Source organism: Mesoplodon densirostris, chromosome 13 (genome assembly GCF_025265405.1).
Source record: "Mesoplodon densirostris isolate mMesDen1 chromosome 13, mMesDen1 primary haplotype, whole genome shotgun sequence".
Lineage (NCBI taxonomy): Eukaryota > Metazoa > Chordata > Mammalia > Artiodactyla > Ziphiidae > Mesoplodon > Mesoplodon densirostris.
Window position 1 is genome coordinate 3,580,384 of NC_082673.1, and position 27,217 is coordinate 3,607,600.

The window sequence follows — 27,217 nt, forward strand, 5'->3', positions numbered from 1 at the left end:
TGAATACTAAGTTCCAATTACATTTCATAAGTGAAGCTAGTGCAAATTTCCAAGTCTCAGGATTTACTTCCTGAGTCATTTTTCCAATGAGACAACTGTCTTAAGCTGAACTATCTACACTATACTCTGTGGCAAAGCTTTCAAAACAGGTGCCTGATGATGGGAAGATACTACATGGAACTTAAAATATTAGGTTATCCACAACAATGCTAACACATTATAATGACAATCAGAACCTCACCTGTTACACAGAAATGACCAAAGAAAATTTAAGGTAGAAAGTCAGAAGCTGAATATGCAAGAGAAAAGTGATAATGAATTTCTGAAAGGAAATTTTTATTTTGTTTTATTCAATAACTTATCTACTAAGTGCCAGGCATGAGCCCCTATAACCCAAGTATAACAGTTAAACTATTGGGAAAAAGGCTCCTAAATGTCTCTATAAAGTCAAAGAACAAAATATCCAAATTGGCACCTAATTCAGACTTTTGAAAGTCTATTTCTATTAGAATCATGAAAATGTGGTCCTTTTTATGAGGGAGAAGATGCTTATGATAGAGAAAAAGAGACCTTGCAGATACAGTGCTATCACGTGGCATTTAAGCAAAGTAGAAAATAAAAGCCCGAACAAGCCTCTGCTTCATGCCTGTCACTGCACCCTGATCAAAGGCTGTGGACAAGTGTCTGCCCACAGCAAGGGTGGTAGCCAGCCAGAGCCCAGCAGAAGCAGCGACCAGACTCTGAGGTACGGCTGGACGGGCCTGAAGCCTCTCCCTGGGGCAGGACGTGCAAAGCAGCAACACCAGACAGTAACTGAACAAGGCCAAAGACTCCGCGATAAAAAGAGCAAGCGCGCTGGAAAGATACAGAAAGGTCTTTAAGAGCGTTTGTCTCACACCAAGTCTAATGAAAAGTGTTCCAGACACTGAAATCTCTGCTTCCACTAGTGACCGGAGAAATATCCCCCCGATTGCTGGACATGGTTACAACCACAGCTAATCATTCTAAAACTAACCAATCATCTGTGAGGCACAGCATAAATGTTACTCCTACGAGAAAAAGTCTAAGATGAAACAACCCAAAATGTTAGTGGCACACTGCAGCGTGCATTCTTTGCTACCAGATCTCATTTTATGAGTCCAGCTAGCATAGAGTCTTATTACCACCAGACCATGCCTAACACTGAAGCAGAATGAAGTTTCTTCAAAGGGAGAACTAATCTCATAAGAGGAAAAAAGAAAGGGGGGGGGGGGTTTACCCCTTTAACTAAGCGCTCTGATCCCAAATGATACACATGTAGAAATAAATACATCTCATCTTCACATATGTATTTTTCATGTTCTAAGAATCTTCTTTTTGAAATACCTCACAAACTCAGTAAAATCTGCAAAACTTGTGGCTCTTGTAAAAATACTTTTAAAAACTAAGCCCAGGGCCTCCCTGGTGGCGCAAGTGGTTGAGAGTCCGCCTGCCGATGCAGGGGATACGGGTTCGTGCCCCGGTCTGGGAGGATCCCATATGCCGCGGAGCGGCTGGGCCCGTGAGCCATGGCCGCTGAGCCTGCGCGTCCGGAGCCTGCGCGTCCGGAGCCTGTGCTCCGCAACGGGGGAGGCCACAACAGTGAGAGGCCCGCATACCGCAAAAAAAAAAAAAAAAAAAAAAAAACTAAGCCCAAAAGAGTGTTAAAATGTATGCTGTTGACAGAAAAAATAACTGATTTTGTTCCAAGACACTTCAAAATCTCCCTATCCAAACAGAAAAGGTTATTAGGCTCCCCCCACAAAAAGGCAGGCAATGATAAGACAAAAAATAAATCGAAGCAAAATGTCATGGTGTCTCTCTCATACTTCAAATTAAAATCTACTAAAATCATAAAGTCACCAGAAACCTAAATTACAACTTTCCAAGCCTTCATTTCAAATAGGCCCTTACTTGTCCTCTAGCCCTGAGGCCACGAGGCCTCCCAGCATGGCCTCTCCTGGCCCATCCTCCGTATCCCGCCCGCCCCATCCTGCCTTTCCTTCCAGATACAGATCCGCCGCCCTCCCCACCCAGGTCAGCTCGCTCCTCTCACTCCCTCCAAGCCCCCTCACCACCTCTCACTTGGTCACCGAACGCCTAAAGGAAAAGAAACCCTCCACTGAGCCGTCAGGAGTGTCCCGCCATCCGCCCTGTGCTGGGGAACCGAGAAGACAAACGGGAAAACTCATGATGTGCCAGCCGTCACCCCGAAAGCTGTCCTCCTCCACGAAGAAGCGGGCTTGACGGCCCTGACAGCAGCAAGACCACAGCAAGCAGGCTTCGTGTTTCCCTTTGGGCTTAAATGCAACCCCATGAGGACACAGTGAAATCCTGAGAGGGAGTCACTGAGGGAGACATCCTCTCGGGCTGGAGAGAGCAGTCCCAGGCCACCCAGTGGTGCCTGGGACAGCCTCCTGGCCAGGACTAGAGGCGGGCTGCCTAATGAGCTGTACCGTGCTGTCTGCAGTCTGAAGCCCTCCTGGCGGCAGCCAGGGCCAGTTTGTTTACTGGTGTGACTGGTCAGACAGTTTGGCCTGGGTATGTGACCAGAGGGCAGAAAGGACCCACGCACACTTTTAAAGAACTCTCCCCAAACCAAGACTCCTGGCACCGATGTGGGTGGTCCAGGGTCCCAGGGCAGAGATGCTCGCCCATCGCACTGTCTCTCCTCCTCTCTTGTGAGCCTCACATGAGTGTACCCTTGGAGTTGTGTGCGTCCTTCCAATCCTCCAACCCGTGTGATCTCGGCAGCCACCTTCCTGGAAGGGAAATCCTCCCTACCTGCTGAAATGCGTGAAGGGAAAACCCCGAGTGGCAGAAGAGACAGGAAGCTCTGAGCTGAAGCCAGTCACAGGCAGAAAAGGTGAAGCCCCTACCAGACCTGCAAGCAGCGTGGCTGACTCATCAAACTCAGAATGCCTCTTTTTTAACATAGAGTTTTTGTAATTTCACATAATTACCATAAATAGCTTTAGGGAACATGGACGTTATGTTCCTTTCAAAGATACTAAGAGGAAAGTCTTTTACCTGTGAACTCAGCTGAGTCTTTATCCAATTGAAATAGTAATTTAAGTCACTGCCTTCCATCAGTTCTTTTCCCCAAGCTGCTAACTTGGCAATAATTCTTGCTGCCTGAAAAATAAGAAATACATTTGAATATTATACTGATTCTAAAAATCACACCATAGACCCTAAGAAACAGGACTCATAACCATTTTGCTGCAGGATTTCTTTTAGCACTCAACTCCTTCAAAGATAATAGATTATATTTAATTTTTAAAAATATTTCTAATATGGTCAAATGTAGTTTTAAATACTTCCATTAAAGTGAATCAAAATCAGTTGTGTTTTAAGAATTTCACAATATTCCCTGCATTATTCTGAGTTTCAAAAGTAACATTAGGATTCATTATAAGACCAGCAAAAATCAAAAGAACACAAAAATCCTTCTTAGCGACTTTCACCAAATCACTGGCCAGAGTTCTGAGCAATCGCTCCAACAAACTGCCAGCCAGTACCTCGGTCATTCAAGCCCTTGCGAGTTCTCACGGTTACAAATCTGTATCTTGGTATAAAATATATCCTGGGTATTGAATAGTCATCTCTCTCAACAGAAACAAACACCCTTTTCTCCTCACTCAAAAACTTCTCAATTTTCTTCAAGCTATTAAATGAATCACGAAGGGAGGGTGGGAGGGAGATGCAAGAGGGAGGAGATACGGGGATTTATGTATACGTATAGCTGATTCACTCTGTTATACAGCAGAAAGTAACACACCATTGTAAAGCAATTATACTCCAATAAAGATGTTAAAAAAATGAATCATGAATTTTTTATTAAATAGGCAGTGTAAGTGTATTTTATCAAATCATGTTGTACACTTTAAATATCTTATAATGTTGTCAATTACACCTCAATAAATCTGGAAATATATAGATATAGATATACCGGGTGGGGAGGGGGGAAAGGCAGTATAAAATACTAATTCTCCATCCACAAACCCAATTTAATAAATTGGGTTTCAGTACTTTCTATAAGCAAGTTAGTGTTTCAAAGCTCTCCTGATTCAGCAAGGGTTAATCCTAGTAGAGACCGTGAAGGCTGATGAGCTGAGCCGAAAACACACTGAGGTCTGCTCCCAGACATGCACACAGCGCGCGAGGTGACAGAGGGCAGCGTGTGACGCGGCATATTCGGGAGCCTGCACCACGGGGGAGGGGGGCAGCGCCCGGCACCCCGACTCCCTCGCTTTGCAGTGACATGCGGTCGTCTTCACGTGCCTCGCTAAGTGAGTTCACAGACACGCCATCTAACTTAAACTGACCTAACTGTCACAAAACAGAAAAGTGACATGAAAGGATCCCTGTAAGGAAACTGGAAATTGAAAAGATGATCTCAGCAGTGGAAGCACAAGCAAAAGGGCGAAGACAAAGGAACACGAGGCCTGGCGTTTCCTCTCCAAGCACAAGCTCTTCATCAGCACGGGGTAAACCAATGAGCATCTGACCCTCAAAATCTGAAAGATGAGCCAAAAGTAACGGAAATCATAAAGAAATGGAAACACAGACTTGGCTGCACCATGGATAATGATGAAGCTTACCCTAAATGTGTATTTGGTCTTTAACATATTTGTCAATTTTATTATAGGACCATCAAAATTAGGAAAATGTTTAAATCATGTTTCCAGACAGCAAAAACAAGCCTCTACACAATTTGAAAGAAGAAAATATATTACTGTTTTCTTTTTAAAGTACTCTTTAAAATAGTTTATTTCATGAGTCCTCCTTTTAAATTTCTTTTTACGAATGTTTCATACAATATACGAACATACTAGTACATAAATGAATATAGATATATATGGAGAGAAAGAGAAACCGTGCGCTCAAAACTCTCACTGACAGTGGATCTTGCTGCGAAAATGTAGGCGTCTATGAAATGCAGCCTCAGGAGCGCCCCCTGCAGCCCACAATGCGCTAGGAACAGAAAAGGCCTGCACAAGGCCTGATTCTCTCTGATCGTCCTCTCAGACCTTCCGCTCAGTGTTGACACTTCCAAAGACAGCCTTTCAGGCTAAGTTTAAAACAGGAGTGTATCTAAGATATTCAAAAGCAATTAATCAACTACTTAACTAAAATAAAAATTAAACACAACAGCTGCTTCCAAGCAAAATTTAATTTCTATAGTAAAATGCAGTTAATTCTGTCACAGACCACCTAAAGCTGTTTGCACATGTGAATTTACCACAGGCTTTATTTTTAAATTTTTATTTATTTATTTGTTTGTTGTTTGTCTGTTTATTTTTGGCTGTGTTGGGTCTCCGTTGCTGCGCGTGGGCTTTCTCTCGTTGCGGCGAGAGGGGGCTACTCTTCGTTGAGGCACGCGGGCTCTAGGCGTGTGGGCTCAGCAGTTGTGGCTCGCAGGCTCCGTCGTTGTGGCGCACGGGCTTCGTTGCTCCGCGGCATGTGGGAACTTCCCGGACCCGGGGTCGAACCCGTGTCCCCTGCACTGGCAGGCGATCCTTAACCCCTGCGCCACCCGGGAAGCCTTGCCCAAGGCTGTTACCTCAACGAGCTCATCAAATGCTCCACAAAGCTGAACTGTGTCAGGGCAACCCTGCCTCCTGTGACCTCCCAACACCCCACACTACTAACGTCCAGTAAGGACGCGCTGCTTTGCAAAGCCAAGGTCAGAGCACTCACTCCTCTGGGTACTGGGACGTTACCAAGTCACAACACCCAGCCTGGGTGCACTTCTTCCCTGAATCAGAAATGGGACCAACTCAAAACTTACCATATGAACAGTAAAGAGATCCTGGCGATTCAACATGGGCAGAAAGTAGGACCAGGCGGTGTTCTTGCTACGTTTAGCATAGTCAAAGAAAATGCTAACGCGCTGGTGATTTTCCTAAAAAGAAAGAAAAAAAAAAAAACGGATAGAAAGAAACATCACTGATCAGAATGCATTTTCCTAAAGAATGTAACGATTATGCACTGCTTCTCAGCCTTCATTGTATGTCCCCTCAATCCATGTTTTCTCTTTCCAGTCGGTATGAGATTTGTCTCCCTGTTATTATTACAATGGGGCGGGGGGTGACGATGGGGGCAGGGCAGGGGCAGGGGATAGTTTTAAGTAAAATCACCTTTAGTTATTAAGATTAGTTTAAATCAGGTGAGCCAGGATAACAGACCCCCTGCAGGTGTAGCACCCGAGTGACATCTCTCCTCAGCCTGCCCCCCTCAGTGCTATCTGGACACCTCCACCCTCCTTCCACACAAACAAAATCATGTAGGGCAGAGAGATCCCAATTCAGCTCTAGATGGGATGATCAGCAGGAAGCACTTCAAGCTACTTACAAACAGGCCAGGGAAACAGGGAATTAGAGAAATCTCGGATGTTCTAGGTTACCCTGAGCACACTGTGATAGAAAAATTGGGGCACATAAAGACAGCAAAAAACATCATAGCATACCAGCAGGTAGATCAGAGGAACAATTAATTCTTAGTTGAAATCATGCAAACTCTACCTGTCACCGAAATTTTCTCTGCATATTGCTGGCTGAAATCCACTATCTGGTTCACTAAGTGAACACGGTGGTTAAGTAGCAATATTTGGTAAACAGCACAAATAACCACATAAACAATATCTTTAACTCTCAGATCAACATTTAAATCTTCTTAAATACAATGGCTTTAACTTTGGTCTGTGCTATCAGTTACCTATTTGAGGAGCAGGCTACTATCTCTTTAAGTAACAAATCATTATAGTCTAGACTAACAATTGAAATAGTTATGATAACGACTCCATCAAAGAACTCGAAGTTCAGGTAGGTCATCATTAACTCCACTGGTGGACTATTTTCAAAGCTAAAATTGTAATTCTCATTGCACATGTAAATTAACAAAGTCCCCTACACACAGAAAGAGCAGAAACTGTCACACGTTTAACTAAGGTTAAAACCCATCTTCCTCAACTAGTCCTTCATGGATTTGATTCCTACTTAAAAACGCACCTCCAGCCACTGCTGCTCCAGGCACCCAAATCCACACCTTTAACAGAATAAGGATAAAGCCCTCTGAGAGGCACTGAGCAACTGATACTAATATGCGAGCACAGAAAACATTTTAATCTTCAAAATTATGTACTAAAAACTAAACACGTGAGGAAAAACAAGCAATTCTGCCCCCAAAGTATTCCCATTCAGATGTGTTAAGAAAAAAAAGACTGGATTAGAAATGTATAACAATATTCTTTAAATGGCACACGGACTCAACGTGGTAAAAGTGAGCGCAAATTTCTCAATGTAACCAAAATTTTACCAATAAAATCAATTGTCAGAATACGTTTAATCAGTAGCTAAGGTTAATGGCAGCTACCTAAGTCTAAATCTCTCCACAGATCTTCCATAAACACAGGTCAACAAGAACAAATAAAACTATACACTTGAAGATGTCCTACTTCGGACATCGCCTTGATTGGCAAAAATGTAACAACCTGACAGTGCCTTCTGTTGGCAAAGCTGTAGGGAAACAGGCACTCTCACACGTTGGTGGGAATGCAAAATGGAATATTTGGCAATATCTTAACAAAATTGCATACATGGTTCCCTTTTATCCAGAAACCCCATTTCTAAGGATTTACCATGAAGTACACTCCCAACAATAGGAAAATACATTTGCATAAGGTTATTATCTGCATTATTTCTAATTACAAAATATCGTAACCGCTTTTTGCCCGACATCTTAGCGAGGCCTCAGTGGTAGCAGCTGCCCTCCGAGCTTGAGATGCCCCCACAGACGGCAAGAAGGAAGAGGCCAGAAAGTCGGCCACTAAAGGACAAAGACCCGGAGGACGATCTAAGGGCAAAGCCAAAAGGAAGAAGTGGCCCAAAGGCAGAATTCGGGACAGGCTCAGGAACCTGGTCTTCGTGACAAGGCCACACGCGGCCAACTCGGTAGGAAGCTCGCAACGCCAGCTGTCGCCTCTGAGAGACAGAAGATTCACGCTTCCCTGGCCAGGCCAGCCCGTCAGGAGCTCCACAGGAAAAGACCTAGTGACGGCTTTTAAAACAGCTCAAGTAACTTACACGAGAAACACCAGAGGTGGGGATGCCCCAGCTGCTGGGAAGATGCCTGAGTGGTCCCACCAACTGCACATTTTGAAAAATAAAACTTTGTTAAACCCAATATATATGTACCTGAACCAACCTCAATGGCTATTACATCAGAGGCCGATTAAGTAAAATATGGTATATCTACTAATGTCCTCTGTAGCTGTCAAAAAAAAATATGGGAGATTGAACTGAAACGGAATGATTTCTGGCATATTGTTAAGTGAAACAAACAAAATACAACAGACTACATCTAGTATGTATTTCTGCATAAGAAAGAGAGGGAAATAAGAAAATACATGTGTACCTGTACATGTGTATCTGTTTGCAATAAGAAAAACAGGAAGGACAAACAGAAGTCTACGATATTATGACCTACAAGAGGTGGGTGGGAGTGTGGGCAACGGGGACTGGGGACATACTTTTCTGTATAGTTCTGACTTCTGGAAGCATGTAAACGTTTTACATAATAAAAAATAGTAAAAACCAACAGGGATGAGGAAAAAGACTGAAGTAGATTACAAACAAAAATAAATGAAGCTGACTATTTCTGGAAAACTAACATAACCACACTAAAACAAACCTGAACACAACACTCTGCACAACCTCGTTTAAAGACAAAGTACTGCAGACAAATACTGAACTCCAGGCAAAGGGCTTTTTTTCGGGCATGCGGGTCAGCAATTCTGAGCCGACTTCCTCCGTATCACGGGTGGAACAAGTGAGTAACAGGACGAGATGACCGCGCCCACTCGCCGGCACAGAAGACAGTCCAGCGTGGAACGGGGGGCTGGTGTGAACTCGGGGGCGGGGTGGTGGAGGGCACAAACTGGAGATGCTTTCTGTGAACTCATGGTTTTTAATTTACGGGTTTGTAAATGTGTATAAAAATCGAGGGAATTTGTGCATGTGTGAGTGTGGGTGGGTGGGTGTGTATGTATCAGTAAAACCAGGGTCTGCAGGCCAGCTCACGGCCTCCTCATTCTAGTCCAGTCATAGTAACGAGGGTTACCAAGGCAGACCACAACACTCCCCATTTATCCTGACCTTACTTTCCTAAAGGAAAAAGTGCTGAGAAAGACGGAGATCATTCTCAGATGGGCTTGCATCAGCCCAGGCTGGACAGCCATCCTGAGTTGATAAAATCAAAACATCCCTGTAAGTGACACGATGGCCCTTAGATGGGCAGCACCCTTTCTCCTAACCTCCGGGTCCTCAGGAACAGTTCGCCCAGTGGTTGCACACAGTAGGCCAGCGATAAATGCTCTTCCTTGTAAACCGACAGACGGACGCCCTCCAAGCAGCCAGACTGACTCTTTTCTTCAAGAGACAGGCAGACTCTTGAGTCTTCAAGACTCTTTTCCCTGAGACGTGCAGACAGGCCTTGGATTTTGCAGTCAGTTGGCCTGTTTCAGAAAGACTGCTCTCAATACCAGCAATCTAAACCTAGATTATACTCGAGTATAAGATACAATATTGTGAATAAGGGAGGCCCTCTGTGTGTAGGGACAACAAAGCAGTAAACAGAAACTTCACATCACTGGAAAAGTCTCAGATGATAACCAAAATGCTCTCCAAAAACACCATGTTTTTGAGGGCAAGCACCTTGACTACAGTCAGCACTAAACCCCCAGGGGCCTGGCCCTGGCCCGGGACACAGGGGCACTGAAATCTGTTGAATGACTGAAAGAAAAGAGCCACATCATCTGTGAGTAGGCAGAGAATCCAGAAAGCCTCAGGGGATGCACCGAGCACTGCTGTTGCCCAACACAGAACTCTGAGGAAATACGGAAAAAAGACATTCTGATTCCCCGACATCCTAAAAACAACACAGTAGCCAGTGTGTGGGCAGTCCCAGCTTTACCACCATTAGCAAATTACAACTCACACAACGAAGAAAAATATACTATCACACTCTGGAAGGGAACCAGTGCTCTAGGTGAAACCTTATAGAAGTGCTGTTACTGGGAGAGCACAAAAAGGTGAGGACCAAACATGTCAGGTGAAGAACACACCCACCTGCAGCGTGTCATCAACCATGGTGAGGATGTACTGAACCGTCTGCTCTTTGGAGATGTGAGTCATCAGATTTATAAATGTCTTAGCACACTAGAAAAAATGAAATGAACGTTAACCACTGTTTTCAAATGTGCAAACACAACATTTTAATGGAATTTCATTAAAATATTACTTCTCTTGCCTAAATTAGGATGCAGTTATAGAAAATGCCTGCCTTTTACAAATACTGTGATGAAGTATGGGAGGACCATACTAGGGCTTGCATCCGTTTTTTAATAATTTCTAGTGACGTCAAAATGTTTGCTATTTTTAAATAGACAGACCTCACCACTATCAACTCTTAAAACCGTAAAGACTAAGTTACGTAGACAAATCTAATATTATCATTCGTTTTGGGTTTCCTTTGTTTTTTTGGTTTTGGGGGGGTTTTTGCTTTTACTAGGAAACAGAATACCAGAGCAGCCCAAGGACAGGAATTCGGTACAGGCACTGGAACCAGGAGGCCCTGACCAGTCTCCATCCTATGATTTAACACCTATGTCACAGTCTCTCTAGAATTCAACAAAACTGGCACCCACGATATGTTTCCTCCCAAATTTCCCAGGATTGTTGTGAGAATCAGGCTGAATCGTATACGGGCTCCTTCGGCCAATCAGGGCACCGTATCAGAAAATCTGATGGACAGCGGAGTTAGATGTTATTCTAGTGAGAATACAAAGGAGAAAAAAAATGCTTAAAAAACAGAAAAGTTAAGCAACTTTGAAAATACTGTATACTTTGAAACAGTAATTTCCATGCTAGGAATCTATTCTAATTCAAAAAAATTTTTCAGAAATGCAGAAAAGGATGGAGGAATAAACATACTCAATAGGACATTTTTTCCAAAATTAACAAAGAAAACTAGAGATCCCTCAAATGTCTTCCAAGAAAAAAGAGTCTTTAGTTAAATTATGATGCCTACCTACAGTGGACTATCACATGGCCATTGAGAAAATTTCTAGAATGTCTAATGACACGGGGCAGTGTTCATGGTCTAATATCTGAACTGATCACCTGACTGCCTTCCGTCTGAAGCATCTCCTGCTTCTCCTCAGGACTTCTTTTCATTTCAAATCTCTGAATGAACTCGCAGTCTTCGGAAGAAATCATCTGCCCTCTAGAAAGAAAGAACAAGGTTTCCGTTCAGCAGGAGTTGAAGGGCCACTGGCCGCAAGTGACACAGGACGCGCTGCCTCTCTCTGCGAGGGCTGACACCAGACCCTGGCGTCCCACGGCCCTGCCGTCTGGGTCCAGCCGCACCACCTACTGCTCATGGGCCTCCCAGGCCCTGACTGGAGCTAATTGACCTGCAAAATGGGAACAAGAACCCCATGCCTTTAAGGGGCGGAACTGAGGCTGAAATAATCCTCGTGAGGCGGTGAGCACAGGGCCTGGTCCACAGGAAACACTCACTAAAATGCCACCTCTGGGCCTTATCCAAGTCTCAGCCTATCTCCATCCCAGCCAGCTTACTTGGCCATCTAAGTTATCAAGACAAAACCCCTGCATACAACTTTCTGCAATCATTTCCTCCAGCATATTCTTTCCCTTCAGACCCAGAAAAACGTGACCAAATGCTCTCTGAAAACATCCCCATCCTCCCAGCAACCGGCCCGCGCGCCGTCTTCTTCCCCCCTCCGCAGTGCTAACTCGCGACCTGAACTCCAGGCTGACCTCTCCCAGCCCCACTCACAAGATCACATACATGACACAGGCACTCCACACCCTACAGGGGCATAACTGAGGTCACGAACATATACCTCCCACACACTCTATGCCCCAGCCAGGCTGATGGGACGATGGAAGCCAAAGCAGACACTGTGCCCTGTTCCCATTAAGACTAAGCACTTCACATATCACAGTTGGTCAGGAGAAAACGCACTCTGCACCCCAGGCTACACCAAGATAACGATGCCAACCTGTCTGGTTCCAGCACAAAATAAATGAAGTCTTTTTTCATAAACCTGAACTCCCTAGCTCAAACAATTTTACCCCCAAATTTGGCTATGCTGACATGTAAAAGCATGCCATACCTTTTAAAATAGGATAATCATAGGAAAAAGATGCAGTTTTTCTACCATTGAGAAAGTGTACTATGAAGGTTATACTTGGTAATCTTGAAATTGTGCAGCTTTCTTTTTTTATTTGGCAAGCCATTCCTTCTGAAGTCTAACTTCCTTGCATTTGTCCCAAGGAACCTTTTTTTGCTTTCTGTGTTTAAATTATTTCACCTGTAATCTTCCTCTGACAGTCCCACAGTCTAACAGGCCATGGACTCCGGCCCCTTCTGTGATGAGTCAAGTCTGCTCGGGCCCCGTCCTCACAATACTTCCCCCTGACATCACTCTCCTCCCCACTTCCCCGTCGCTGGGGTGGCTCAGCCTGATGGCCCCGGTCCAGCGGGTTTCCTGCTTCCAATCCAGCCCTCGTCCACAGCCCCCTGACCTACACTGCCAGGCAGCTTTGTCAAACACACCCCCCAACTGTTTTACTCCTTTCATTTGGTCAGACTGTGAATTTGAAAGGCAGTTCTACCTAGCACCTAGGCAGAGGCTTTCAACAAAAACTTTTTCAATCAGTTGACTCATTAAAACCTATATGAGCACGTCCATGTTACTTAACCTACGTGAGCAGCTGTCTACTCATTAAAATGAGGACAGAAAACTTATTTCACAGAATTGCTATGAAATTACCATGACACAATATGTGACTTACCGAGCACGTTACTTCTTTTCCCAAAAGCGCGTCTCCACCGCACCCTCCAAGCCCTCTGCTCACGCATGATCTAGTCAGCCGGCGTTAGCTGCCAGCTAGCTATGTGCCAGGCACCTTGATGGATAGGCCACACAGCAATGAACTGGACATCCCTCCCCCCATGAGCTCACACTCCAGCGCAGAAACCAGAAAATATACAAGCACAAAAGCAAATACTTTTTCAAAAAATACACACACACATATCATAATGTCAGGATTCTAAAAGTTTATTAAAAAAAAAACTAAAGCTAGGTAGGGAGGAAAGGACATATTTTAGCTGGATTAGAGAAGACCTTCCTGAGGTCACCCGCACAGACACCTGAAAGAAGGGAGTTAATGAACCAAGTGATCCAGGAGGAACTTCCACAGACAGAAGTGTAAGTCCAAGGACGCTGGGGCAGCAGTGTGAGAAAGAGCTGTGTGAGAAAGAGCAGGAACACAGAGCAGCTGCAGGGCTGGGGGCACTGGGGCATGATGTGACCTACACTGTTGCTTAACTGAAGCAGAGTTGATTTATAATGTCATGTTAGTTTCAGGTGTACAGCAAAGTGACTCAGATACATATATAAAATCTAAATCTATGTATATAGAGAGTAAAATCTATATCTATATCTATAGAGAGAGAGAGAGAGAGAGAAAGAAAGAGAGGGAAAGAGAGATTCTTTTTCAGCTTCTTTTCCCTTATAGGTTATTACAAAATATGGAGCATAGTTCCCTGTGCTACACAGCAGGTCCGAGTGGGTCTGATCCACATTGTCTGAAATGACTCTCACTACCCTGTTAAAACTGTACCTCCGGGGAACAGTGACAGCAGAGACCCCCGGCCAGGACCCGCGAGCACATGTGAGACGCGGGCAGCCTGCGCCAGGCGGCAGCGGGGCACCTGGAGAGAGGCGGTCAGACTGGGGACAGGGCCTGGATGTGCGGACCTGGGCCTGGACGGGAGGTGGACTGTCAGGGACAAGAAGAGAGGAGACGACTCCTAGGTGCTTGGCCTGCAGAGCTGGCACGTGCGGGTGCCACACTCCGGCCTGCAGCAGCCTGGGCGGGGCTCCACCAGCCGACCTGGAGCTCCCGAGCCCTGCGCGTCCTTCTGAGTCTCCAGTCCCCGCCCGGAGGCTCCTTCCCTCTCGGCAGCCCCGGCCCCTCTGCCCGTGACTCCCACAGGTGTCTCCATGTGCTCCCCGAGGACGTCCCGGTGCTGCTGGTTGATGCTTCGCTCCCTCCTTGTTTTCTGGGAAAACTGGACATGTGTCTCCATTTTAATGCTTACCTCAACTCATTATTTAATTTTTCAGTTAAAGGTTTGCTTCCTCGTTAAACTTTAAACTCGCAACGAAGGACACTATTTTAACTCTTGCATCCTCAGGACAGTTTTACTGGATTCCAGTTTGACCGGAATAGCCACGCCCGTTCGTTTATGGACTGCCTACCTGAATGATTAAGAAGTTTAATCACATGTAAATACACTTTAAGGCACAGGACTTCCATAGTATCATGTTAACGTGTGAGAGATACTGGCCTTTGACACTGGGCGATTCTCCCACGGGTTTTACTCTATCAGAAAACAATGTGGCATCAGATTCACTGATAACTCAAAGGTCCCGTCCAGCCCGCAACAAGCTGTGAGCGCTCTGGGGGTGGGGGGAGGACATCTCACACCCACTAGTGTCCCCACAGCCAGCTCAACAGAGGCACACGGCTGACATGTGGGGCGCATCTGTGTACAGACATAGAGTAGACGGCTTCTATAAAGGAAACCCACGAGCTGGACAACAGAATAAAGAACAGAAGTAGGAAAAAAGGGAGACTAAGACTTATGTAGTGAGGAGGCCTTGGAACAGGAGGAAGGGAAGAGAAAGCAATTAAAAATCTCCCTGTGGGCTTCCCTGGTGGCGCAGTGGTTGAGAGTCCGCCTGCCGATGCAGGGGACATGGGTTCGTGCCCCGGTCCGGGAAGATCCCACATGCCGCGGAGCGGGTGGGCCCGTGAGCCATGGCCACTGAGCCTGCGCGTCCGGAGCCTGTGCTCCGCAACGGGAGAGGCCACAGCAGTGAGAGGCCTGCGTACCGCAAAAAAAAAATAAAAAATAAAAAAAAATCTCCCTGTAACTACGAATGTTCCAAATGCCAAGGCGAGGGAATGCCTGCCCGTCAGCCAGTGCTTTATGATTGAGTTCAATATTATTCTATTTAGGTTATAAACAGTTGGGCTTTATAAACATGAAACTCCTTGTCTTCTAGTCTAAACACACTCTGGACTAAGATTAGGAAACAGAGCTCAAAATCCTCATTTCACAGGGGACTTAAACAATTACATAGATACAGACGACCAGAGAAAAGATCAGAAAGTCCCTCTCACTCCTGCCCTTAAATCTGTGGCCTCACCATAATCCTCTCCCTTAGACTGGGAAACCAGAAGTCATCCTAGATACTTTTTCACCCTCACACATCAAACTGACCACTAAGGTTTTCTCCAGTCTCTCCAATTCTAGCCATTCCCACAACCCGAATACTGCTCTAACCTGTCCCTAGCTCCGGGCTTATCATCCACAAATCTACCCTCTACACTGAGGGAAGAACAATCCAACCAAAAGGCAAATGTGATTATCTAACTCCTGCATAGAACTATCCATTAGTTCTAATTCCTCCAACAGTGAATTTAAAACTGTGTTCCTTGGCCCCAGAAATAGACCCCTAAACATATGGTCATCTGATCTCCAAATGATCAGTTTATATATCTGATTTCCTTACTAGATTACGAGTTTATCTTTCTGTAGCCGCAAAGTCTGGAAATAATGCCTCAAACTTGGCAGGTGGTTATTCAATGTGTAAGGAGTAACTAAATTAACAGAAATAAATGGGATCATTTCTGTACACGGCATATACCTCTTAGAACAAAACAAACTGCTAAATATTAAACTAAAGCTTTCCCAATTTGTTTTTCAAAATACGCATGCAAATCTTACCTGAATTTCCTTAATAACTCACCGTTATGAATATACTAAAATAAACAGATATGAAGTCAAGTCAACATGATAAAGTATGGTCAAGAAAAAATGAACACTCGCTTTAAGATAAGTACAGAACACCCACGTGCTAAATCTTAACACACGCAAGGAGGGGGAAAGAACTAAAATTTATTGACTGTATTCAACACACCAGTGCTTGTATTCAACTGTGCTAATGCCTTAAATACATGATTTCAGCAGCACTCCCACGGGATATGTATCCCCCTTTCACATTTACTTTAGTGAACCTCAGAGGAGTTAAGGGATTTGCCGAAGATCAGCAAACTAGTAGACACAAGAACCAGGATTCAAACCCAAGTCTTGAAACTTAAACACCTGCTTTTTGCTAGTTGTCTGAGCCCTTCTGCAACACCACCCGTCCCCACGCTGATCACCAAGGCCTACGGGGCGGGCGTCGGGCAGGCTCTGCCCGTCATCCTCTTCCTCCCTCCAGGGCCTGAACACTCCTCCTGTGCTTCCCATTCATCCCAACGGTACCACTTGGCAGGCAGAGAAGGTCGAAAGTGCTGTGGCCAGCGCTGCCTGCCAACTAGAGCCCCAAGCTGCTTCCATCACACTAAGCTGCCTCCCTGTGACAGCTAATTATCCTAAGGAGGAAGTGCCTTCTTCCACATTTATTAGTATTTTTCCAGTACTTCTCTCACAGAAGCATGACCATGAAAAAGTCTGAAGCAAAGGCACACGATTACCCATGATTCACAGCAAATCGGCACTTACTGAAGGTAGGACTGCCAGTTCACTTTGTTCGCACGAACTTCTGCAGCCTTGGCGGCAATGATGTTGGTTGGAACGGCAGCATCCACGGCGCCCCGGATATCCATCTTGGTCATCTAAATTTATGATCGTGAATGTTTTTCTGCGGACCTTCAATTTTGATGCAAGGTAAAACCAGAATACAAGGTGTGATTGTTTTTTAACAACTACTACTATTATGATTAGCAAGAGCATCATTATCACCTTAATCTCTACAAGCATTCAACTCAAATACTAAATATCCTAATTAAATAGTTGTGCCATTATATTTCAAATCTTGTCCCGTTATACACTGTTCCATAGAAGTGTTCTCTATAGGTTTTTACTTTTCCAGGAAAGGTTTTCTAATTATTGGCACCAATATCGCAGTAAGATTTTTAAAGGAACCATTTAAGATATTGAATTAAGAAACCATGCTTAGAATAGGCATACAAAATAGGAAAGTATTTTAAATGTATACAGTTGAAATCAACTTTCCTCTTGTGACAGAGAAAAAATAAGAACCTGCATAGTACAGATAGGACCAATTATTTTATTTACATTTAGTAAGCATCATTTTAAAGTGGCATATGAAAAACCTACATGTCCTTTCTAACATTATTTACTCAAATTAACACCCAAAGTGGGAATGCAGTATCTTAGAAGACAGAGCTTTCTTTTTTCGATCAAAATTTATAGCAGCTTCAAAATCAATATTGGGAGAATTTTTTGAAACAAATAAAGATTACAGTTTAGGCACACCCAACAATGAGAGACTGGTGTGATAATATGATCCTACAATAATGAACTTTTAAGTAATTCTCACTCCTAAACTTAAACATAAAAGTTTAAGCCTGATTTTATCACGACACAAAATACAAGTTCCGGTTTACAAAATATAAGCTCATAGTTATGACCACAAAGAAGCTTAAACCACACCCCAAATTCTATTCCAGGATCCCAATGACCTTAGTCAGTTTGGAAGTAACCTCTACATCTGAGGCTGTGTGTGCTGCATGAACAAACACGGGCAATGCGGACTGGCTGGGCCCAGGTGAAAACAGACGCCGTCCGGGCCAAGCTGGAACCTGGAATCAAGCGGGCTCGGCCGCAGCGGCCCCTCCTACGGCGGCTGAAGGTGCCTCAGGGCGGTCACCTAGGTCCCTGAACAACTCGAACCCCCAGCCGGCCAGGGCCGCGGCCCAATCCTGGGGAAAGCACACCTTTCACCCGTCCACCCTCTCTCGCCTGCCCTTCCCTGCGGGGAAGGCTCCGCAGTTTCGAAAACCCCGCTGAGGCCCGGAAGGCAAGAAATCGGGGAACCGGGGCCGGAGGAGGCCAGGCGGCGCCTGGGCAGCAGAACCCAGCGCGCTCCAGGGAAGCGGAGAAACCGCAAGCTCGCCTCGCCGGGGTCGGGGAAGGAGTCGGGGACCGGGGCCGAGGCCGCAGACGGCACGACCCGAGCGCGGCCTCACCCAGCGAACCCGCGGGACCCTCCAACGCACCCCCAAGGCGACGGGAAGATGCAGCGGTCCGGAGTCGGAACCGCCGCCGTGCTGGGGCGCCGAGGCGGGTCTCCTGCCGAGTCCGGAGGCCTGATCGGCGATGGGGACGCGGCGCCAGAAAGCGAGCGCGATTCGGCACCGATCGGACGTGAAGGGCCTTACAGGCAGAAGGAAGCCGCAGCGGCCGCAGCGGAATGACAGGAGCGCCGGTCACGTGAGCGGAGGCACGTGACCGCCCGGAAGGCGGGGGCCGGGAGGGCCCAAAACAGCCAGAGGAGCGCCCTGCGCGCGAGAGGGCTCCTCTGAGCGCGGGGCTGGGGGCTGGGGGCTGGGGGCTGGGGGCGGGCCGGACACGCGGAGACCCCGCACCCCGATACCCGGCGGCCCCGTGGACGGAGTCCGAGCCAAAACTCATCTAGCTCAACCGTCATTCTGAAAAGTTTAATTTAGTGCTTTGAAATCGGTTGACTTTCACTTGGGTTTGACAAGTCAGTGAATCAGGCGTTCTTATTCCGAGTCTCAATATGAAACTGATGCTGAGACATGGGTCACAAAAGTTATCTTGCCCTAGGGCTGCAGATTTAGCGAACAGTGGATGTTCCATGCCACAGCTGCAATTATACTAAAAAAACAAAACAACAACAAAACTATTCCTGTTTAATTAAAATTCAAATTTAATAGCACCCTGTATTTTTCTGAAAACCCCGTTTTGAGCCGAAGTTTTCCCCAGTCCAGGCCTCAGCTTCCCTCTTTATCTTAAGATAGTAATGAGTAACGCTACACTGCAACTAGTGAGCGGGTAAAATAGCATATTGTTTTTGATAACTGTTGAAAGAGATTTGTAGGTATAACCAATATATTTCTCCTACAAATGTTAAATTTAGGTCAAGTTTGGAAAACAAAACTAATATTATACACTGATTACAAATAAACACAGTAGGAATAGTATATAATATTGTGTTCTTTTTTTGTATTGCTGCTGTAACAAATTGCCACAGATTTACTGGCTGAAAGCAACACAAATGTATTATCGTACAGTTCTCTAGGGCAGAAGTCTGAGGTGGGTGTCACTGGGCTGCGGATGTTTGGCTGGGCTGAGTCCTCCACGCCGCTCCCCAGGCTCTAGAGGAGAATCCATCTCCTTGCCTTCTTCAGCTTCCTCTAGGAGTTGCATGGATTAACAGTCCATCAGCTCCCACGCACTCTGAGATGTTTATGCTCTTAGATGCAAGTCTCTCCATCCTGCCTGTTACATTGACCCTTTAGGAAATGTCCTTATACTTGGGAATAATGCAAAATAAATACACATTTGTCAATAAGTACTTTACTCACCTTTAACAAATTGTAAAATTCTTTTCTCATACAAACTCTCCTTCCTGCAATCTCCAGGACACTTGCTTTACAGAGAATTCCAGGAAATGCCAGTCAATGCTGCAGTTCCACTAGATGTACACACACACACACACACACACACACACACCCTCAAATATGAAAAAATGTTTACTAGGATCTCAGGAGCACTGTGTGTGCAATGTTTTATTAGGAGACTTACTTAGATAAAAATCATTATCAAATTAAACTTAAGAAGTTGAAAGAACGTTCACACAAATAATTTTTAAGTAGAAAGAAGTTTCTGAGAGGGAGAATGTTTACAAGTGTGGGGAAAGTGCTAAGAGAAATGAACAAATGTTCAAAGGAAATGTTTCCTCCAATGTTTGACACCAGAATAGAAGATGCAGAAATGAGAGTGGGGAAGTGAGGAAAAGGCTGGTGACCTAAATGACATCCTTAAAGAGAAACGCAAACGATTTGGTTTGCAGGGTGGTGCAGAGCCATGGTTTACGGCCCCAGGGTATGGAGATGTGGAGGCTGGTCCCAACTGTACTATCACATGTAGCCCTTGAACACATCACCTGATACCCCATGCATGTTTCCCCATCCACAAAATGAAGAAGATGATGGGAAGGAGGACAAGACACTCTTGATGGTCCCTTCCAGCTCCGGAAATCACACAGGTTAATTTGAGTCTACTGATACCACCTATTCCATTTTCGTTCTGAGAATCTGGAGCCAAACACCAGGTCCTTAGACCCTCAGATTTTCAGTATATTCCCAGGGTTGGGCAACCATCACTGCAAGCAGTGTAATAACATTTTTCATCTCCCCTAAGAGAAACCTCTTACTCATAAGCAATCATTCTCCATCTCTCCCCAGACCCTCCTACCCTAGGCAACCACTAATGTATCAGTATGTTCTGTATCTATAGATTTGCCTGTTCTGGACATTTTCTTAATACATGGAGTTAGACAACATGTGGTCTTTTGTGACTGGCTCTTCCCACTCAACATAATGTTCAAGGTTCATTCATGTGGCGGTACGTATCAGTACTTCGTTACTTCTTATGGCTGAATAATATTCCATCGTGTGGATATACCTCACTTTGTCTATCTGCTCACCAGTGGATGGGCATGTGGGTTGATTCCAATTTCTGGACATTTGCGTGTCTTTGGTGAACATATGTTTCAGTTCTCTTGCTTCAGTGCATATCTACAAGGGAACTGCTGCTGCCAGACTGTTTCCCAAAGTGGCTGCGTCATTCTACACTCGCACCAGAAGTGGATGAGAGTCTCAGTCGCTCCGCATCCTCACTATCACTTGTGATGGTCTGTCTTTTTTACTAAAGCCAACCTGTTGGGTGTGACGTGGTATCCATTAGTGATTATGACTTGCATTTCCCCAGTGGCTAAAGATGTTGAGCACCTTTTCATACGCTTTTTGGCCATTTGCATATCTTTTGAGAAATGTCTATTTAGACAATTCACCCATTTCCAGTTGTTTTTTTTAGAAGCTCTTTTTATATTCTGGATACAAGTCCCTTATTATGTATGTATGATTTGCCATATTTTCCCCTATTCTGTGGGTGTCTTTTCACTTTCTTCATGATGTCCTTTGAAGAGCAAATGTTTTTTATTTTGATGAAGTCAAGTTTACCTATTTTTTTCTTTTGTCACTTGCGCTTTTGGTATTGAACCTAAGAAGGCTTTGCTTAATCAAAGGTCACATATATTTTCTCCTATGTTTTCGTTCAAGAGTGTTATAGTCTTAACTCTTATATTTTGGTCTATGATTCATTTTGAGTTCAGTTTTTTTTAAATAAATTTAGTTATTTATTTACTTTTGGCTGCGTTGGGTCTTTGTTGCTGCACGCAGGCTTTCTCTAGTTGTGGTGAGGGGGGGCTACTCTTCGTTGCGTTGTGCGGGCTTCTCATTGCGGTGGCTTCTCTTGTTGCGGAGCAAAGGCTCTAGGCACATGGGCTTCAGTAATTGTGGCATGTGGGCTCAGTAGTTGTGGCACACGGGCCTCAGTACTTGTGGCTCGTGGGCTCTAGAGCGCAGGCTCAGTAGTCGTGGCGCACGGGCTTAGTTGCTCCGCAGCATGTGGGATCTTCCCAGACCAGGGCTCGAACCCATGTGTCCTGCAATGGCAGGCAGATTCTTAACCACTGCGCCACCAGGGAAGTCCAAGTTCAGTTTTTAATGTGGTGTGAGGTCCAACTTAATTTTTATGCCTGAGGCCGTCCTGTTTTTCCAGCACCATTTGCAGAAAAAACAGTTCTTTCCCAATTGAATTGTCTTGGCACCTTTGTCAAAAATCAACTGACCATAAGTGTGTGGGTTCATTTCTGGACTCTCAATTCTATTACGTTGATATATGTGTCTATCCTTATGCCAGCACCCCAGTCTTAGTTACTGTAGCTTTGTAGTAATTTTTCAAATTGAGAAGTGTGAATTCTCTAACTCTGTTCTTATTTTCTGAAATTGTTTTGGATATTCTGGGTCCCTTACAATCTCATATAAATTTTAGAATCAGCTTGGTCAATTTCTGCAAAAAAGGAAGCTGGGATGTTGCTGGGAATTCTGTTAGTTTTGTATGTCAGTTTTGGGGGCCTGGGATCATTTTATAAAGGAAACTTCTCCAGTTTGTAGTCCCCAGTAATACATACCTGGGATCCTTACCTCTGTGCACCCCCAGAGCCAGCAGAGGCTACTTGGGCATTAGATACCGTTTGAGAAAAAGGTATTACGGTCTATCTATTTGCACTCTGTTTAACAATCCTATATTTATAAAGCACTTTACAAATAGGAAGTATGATGTAGAAGCCAAGTCTTGGCTTAATCATTAGAGGACTAGTTACCGCCTAAGAAAATCACTTCAATTAATTCTATATGACCTAAGTAAAAAGTGTAATAATCCTTGGGGTTAAGTTTGGGTATGAGTTTAGCACACATTTCCATCCACAAAGCTGACTGCTACTAAAGTGACCTTTTAAGAGACCTAGATAGACCAGGTGGCTCCTCTGCCTCGAGTGTATAGCCCCAAACTGTCAAGTATCACACACTACGAACACAGAACTCTGCCACGCAATCTATTTCCTTTATCATGATATACTAAGCAATATATCGCTTGAATCATGTCTTTCAGCTTTGATTTAGCATTCAATTTGAATTAGGAATACACCGCTACCTGTAGAGGGCAGTCATAACATACCTGGGTGCTCAAAATCAGAGGCTCATCCTGGAATAGAGCTAACGGTCTGTGGATAAACTGCTGACCCACAACACAGATAATCCTTTTGCTTCAGTTGATGTAATTTTGCAGGGAGGCCCCCAGCAGACTGAGCGACAGACCAGCACCAGCCAAAGGAAGAGAAATAGAGTGGACCCTGGGCTCGTGGTGTTAAAATCAAGCTACAGGACTCATTTGGAGACTTTATTGTACAAACATGCCTAGGCTTTCCCCAGACGACCAAGAAGACCTCCAGAAACATTTCTCCAGACCATCTATGCAGATACAATTTCTGTTCCCGCCTAGGGCTGAGGAATATAATGTGAACATTCATGAAACCGTGGAAAATGCAGGAGGCACCATGGCCAGGCACAATGTCAAGGTAAGACCATCTCCACAGTCCGTGACCTCTCTTGACAAGGAAAGGGTTTATCCAGAAAGAATAGAAAACCATAATCAAGCTTTAGTGTCAGTGCTCGCTTTATCTTATTGATGATTTATCAAAAATGCTTCCAAACCAAACCCAAGAGAAAAACTAGAACCTTGATAATAATTACCTGATCCTTCCCATTTTCTCCAATCTAAACAACTTCCCTTTACCAAGGCAAACAATTACATTTTGTTTGTTTCTATGTTTCAGGAGGTAATGTTTTAAAAAGCAAAAAACCTAGACATTGATTTTTGCGGTTATTGATATTAACCCTTAGATATTTTTCTCTGATATAAAAATTATATCCCATATGGTAATGAAAAGCTTTCTACAAAAATTGCTTGAGAAAACAAACTGATAAACTATTACAGGCACATAAGAACATTAAGGGGCTTAGGGGTTTTTCTCCTAAAGTCATAGTTTCCTAGGTGAATTTCCTAAGCGTGAATTTCTGCCACTAGATAACACGATTTACCATTTTCCTGCTCAGTATTGTGTGTATCTTTGCAGAAAGTACAGTTTAAGTCTGTAAATCCTCTTAACTATAAATAGAACCACCTCTTAAAAGGTTATTCATGTGGAGGGAGATGGGCATGTGTTAATACCTCTGACAAATAATGATCAGAACTCAGAATTAAATGCTGCAAATCCTACAACAGCAAACCTGTCCAAATCCTGTAGCACTAGAAAATCTATCTGGCCCTGTGCTCATATCCTCATAATAATCAGTATTTATCTGTAGACTCTAATTATCTGGATCTGCCCTTTCTCCAGTGTTATTTTAACCAATTGGCACAAGGAGAGGAAATTTTGTGGGGTTTTTAGTCATTAGGAGGCTTTTCCTGTAGGAATGTACTGACCCTTACTTTTGAGCTTCCAGACAAATAATACATGAATTTCCACACCTCCTCCTATCACCGAAACACTAGGTCTTTAGGAAACTAGAATGAAACGGGATAGAATGGCCAGAAGTCCTTAATTAATGAGCATCTAAATGAAGGCAACACACACAAAAGAGATTTCTAAAAGGTAGAATTTGGAGACAACTCTGAGGAAGCAGGCAGCAATAACAGTATATGTCGTGTGTGCATATATATAATATATACATGTATGTATATATATATAATATGTGCATACACACATATAATTTCAAAGTTCTAACTGCCTGGAGAGTATGCGTTAAGCAGGGTCATAGGCAAAGGATTGGGAAGTATCTATGAATGTGTAGTCACATTCCGACAGCATCCTGGAATCGACAGCCCTGGGGCGCTGGGCCCTCCGAGCTGCCATCCTGACCTCATTAACCCAGGTAATCAGGTCCCAGCCTGTGCAGCAGCAGGTGCAAGCAGTCAGCAGTGATCCAGTTGGGATGCTACTGGCCTCTCCACTCAGTGTTGCCTTTTTCTATTGCGTCTGAATATAGATGCACATTTAGGCGGCCATGTCCCTCATCTAGCAAGGATCAGGATGGTAGAACTCAATGCATTTAATTCTACAAATATCATTGGGTCCTTACTATCTGCAAAACCTTGGGCTAAGTTTTGAGAAGGAGAAAGATTTTGTCCTTTCTCTCTACAGACTCACAGTATTATCAAAATTGCATCCTATCAGCATGAGTCCTGTCAATACTAGAGGCTATCTATGTGATTACACCCTTTCAATCAGTAAGGCAGTAAGACACTGAGATGGAATATGATTGATATGGAGTAAAACAACTGAAAAAGGCCTAATGAAAGAGTGGAAAAGGTGACATTTAAGGTAGACATGAAATAATATCTAGAAATGGAGAGAAGTAAGCAAAACATGGGCTGAAATGTGTCTAGATGCCTAGAGGCCACGGTCTTAAATGCACAACTATCTGTAAAACTGTAAAACTTTTAGGAAAAAATGATAGGAAATCTTTATAACCTAAGGCAGGCAGAGTTCTTATATAGCAAAAGCATAGTTCATGGAAGAAAAATGGATAAATTGGATGCCATCAAAAATAAAAACCTTTGCTCCGCCAAAGACCCTATTTAAGAGGATGTAGAGACAAGTTACAGACTTTGAGAAAATATTTGCAAACCCCAAAGACCTTGTAACTAGAAATATAAAGAACTCTCAAAACTCAAGAATAAAACCCCAAACATTCCAAGTAGGATATGGGCAAAAGACGTGAACAGGCATTTCATCAAACAGCATACACAGATGGCAAATAAACACACGAAAAGATAGTCAGCATCATTACCACTAGGGAAATGCAAGCTAAAAACACAATGAAATATCACTACTCCCCTATCAGAATGGCTAAAATGAAACACAGTGACAATACCGATTTCTGGCAAGGATGCAGAGATGCTAGATCACGCAAAGGTTGCTGGTAGGACGGCAAAATGGTACAGGCAGTCTGGAAAACAATTTGGCAGTTTCTTACAAAACTAAACATGCAACTATCGTACGGTCCAGCAATTTCACTATTGGGCATTTATCCCAGAGAAATGAAAACCTATGTTCACACAGACTCCATATGCTAATGTTCACAGCAGCTTTATTCATAATAGCCAAAAACTAGAAACAACCCAAAAGTCCTTCAAGGAATGAAGGATTAAATAAACTGTGGTACATCCGTGCCATGGAACACGATGAACCAACTAAGAGGAATCAACTACTGATACACAAAAGGAATGAACTACTGACATTGCCCCTGGGATCAATCTCAAGGGAATGAGGCTGAGTGAAAAAAGCCAATCCCAAAAGGTCACATTCTGTATGATGCCATTTATATAACATTGTTAAAATAAAATTATAGAAATGGAGAATAGATTAGTGATTACCAAAGACTAGGATGGCGAGGGTGGTGGATGCAGTTAAAAAGGGGTGGTTTGAGGGAGCTTTGCAGGGATGAAACACTTCTTTATCTTGATTTCGGTGGTTACACAAACCTACACGTGTGATAAAATTGCATAGAACTACACTCACACACACACTTGTGAAATCTGAGTAAGCTCTCAGAATTGTACCAATGTCAGTCTCCTGGTTTTGATGTTGTACAACTTATGAAGTTCCCATTGGGCGAAACTGGATGAAGAGTGTGTGGGACCATTGTGTACATCCTTTTTTGGAACTTCCGGTGAACCTATAATTATTTCAAAATTAAAAATAAAAAAAGTAAAAGCCCTCCAAAGGCAGGTTAGACTGAAAATAACAATACATTTATGTGTTGCATAAATGTGTTGCCTACATTTATTGTGGTTCTTCCTGTTGTTCTTTTTATTTGGATTCTTAACCAATTTCATTAGGTCAGTAGCACTGATGTCGTTAGACCCGTTTTAGAGATGAGAAAACAAGTTTGGAAAAACTTTTGGTTACATGTGTGAAGTCAGCTGAGTGGCGATTTGAACCTAGGTTTTTCTGACACTGATTTCATTACTAATTCAATAGATTCTGGCAGTGCTTTAGAAGCAGGCTATAATCTCATGGGCTTGGAGCCAGTAGCCTCAACAGTGATTTCTCTGTGCATTCTGCCCAAAGCAGCCCAACACGGCCACTAATTTACTACAGAATAAATTAATATTCCCCAAACATACACACGCACACACACTCATGAGCTTGGCTTCGTCAGAATTACTTTTTCTCCACAAAGATTTTTGCTTCCTTCCATTCAGGGCACAAAGTACAAGCGGGAGGTGGGGTGCTCTCTGGACCAGTCACTCTTTCTAATAACAAACGTGAGAGAGAGAGAGGAAACTTTCCAGCCACACTGGCAACAAGTCACGTCATCTACCCATCCATCTATCAATACAGATCTATACGTATATGTGTGTGCATTCCTTCCCAGTAATAAAAGTGCTCAGAGCTTAGACAAGCAAGTGTTCTACGCAAAATTATTGTTCATATCATTTCAATGTCGATGTCCCTCTAAGAGCACAGACTCCTAAGTGTTCTCCTGTTCCAGATGTGTGACCCCTTGAGCATCTGATCAAAGCACTTGTTTTGAGACATTACACACTAAAAGGAGAGAAACCAATTCCA

The 27,217-nt window shown here is 44.0% G+C and overlaps 1 protein-coding gene across 6 annotated transcripts in view; it reads right to left on the bottom strand.

Moving 5' to 3' along the window:
• The window catches only part of ATP6V1H (ATPase H+ transporting V1 subunit H), an 82,496-nt gene that overhangs the window by 33,034 nt on the left and 22,245 nt on the right, over positions 1-27,217 (bottom strand). For 2 of the 6 annotated variants that reach the window (XM_060116508.1, XM_060116510.1), the window contains 6 exons: positions 19,246-19,455; positions 16,690-16,836; positions 11,202-11,304; positions 10,149-10,238; positions 5,813-5,926; positions 3,049-3,153 (listed from right to left, as the gene is read on the bottom strand). In XM_060116508.1, the coding sequence (XP_059972491.1) occupies positions 3,049-3,153; positions 5,813-5,926; positions 10,149-10,238; positions 11,202-11,304; positions 16,690-16,802 (525 nt within the window). In that variant the 5' untranslated portion in view covers positions 16,803-16,836; positions 19,246-19,455. Of the gene's footprint in view, positions 1-3,048; positions 3,154-5,812; positions 5,927-10,148; positions 10,239-11,201; positions 11,305-16,689; positions 16,837-18,209; positions 18,399-19,245; positions 19,456-27,217 lie in introns of those variants that run through there. The other 4 variants (XM_060116507.1, XM_060116509.1, XM_060116511.1 and 1 more) reach the window with 3 other exon arrangements.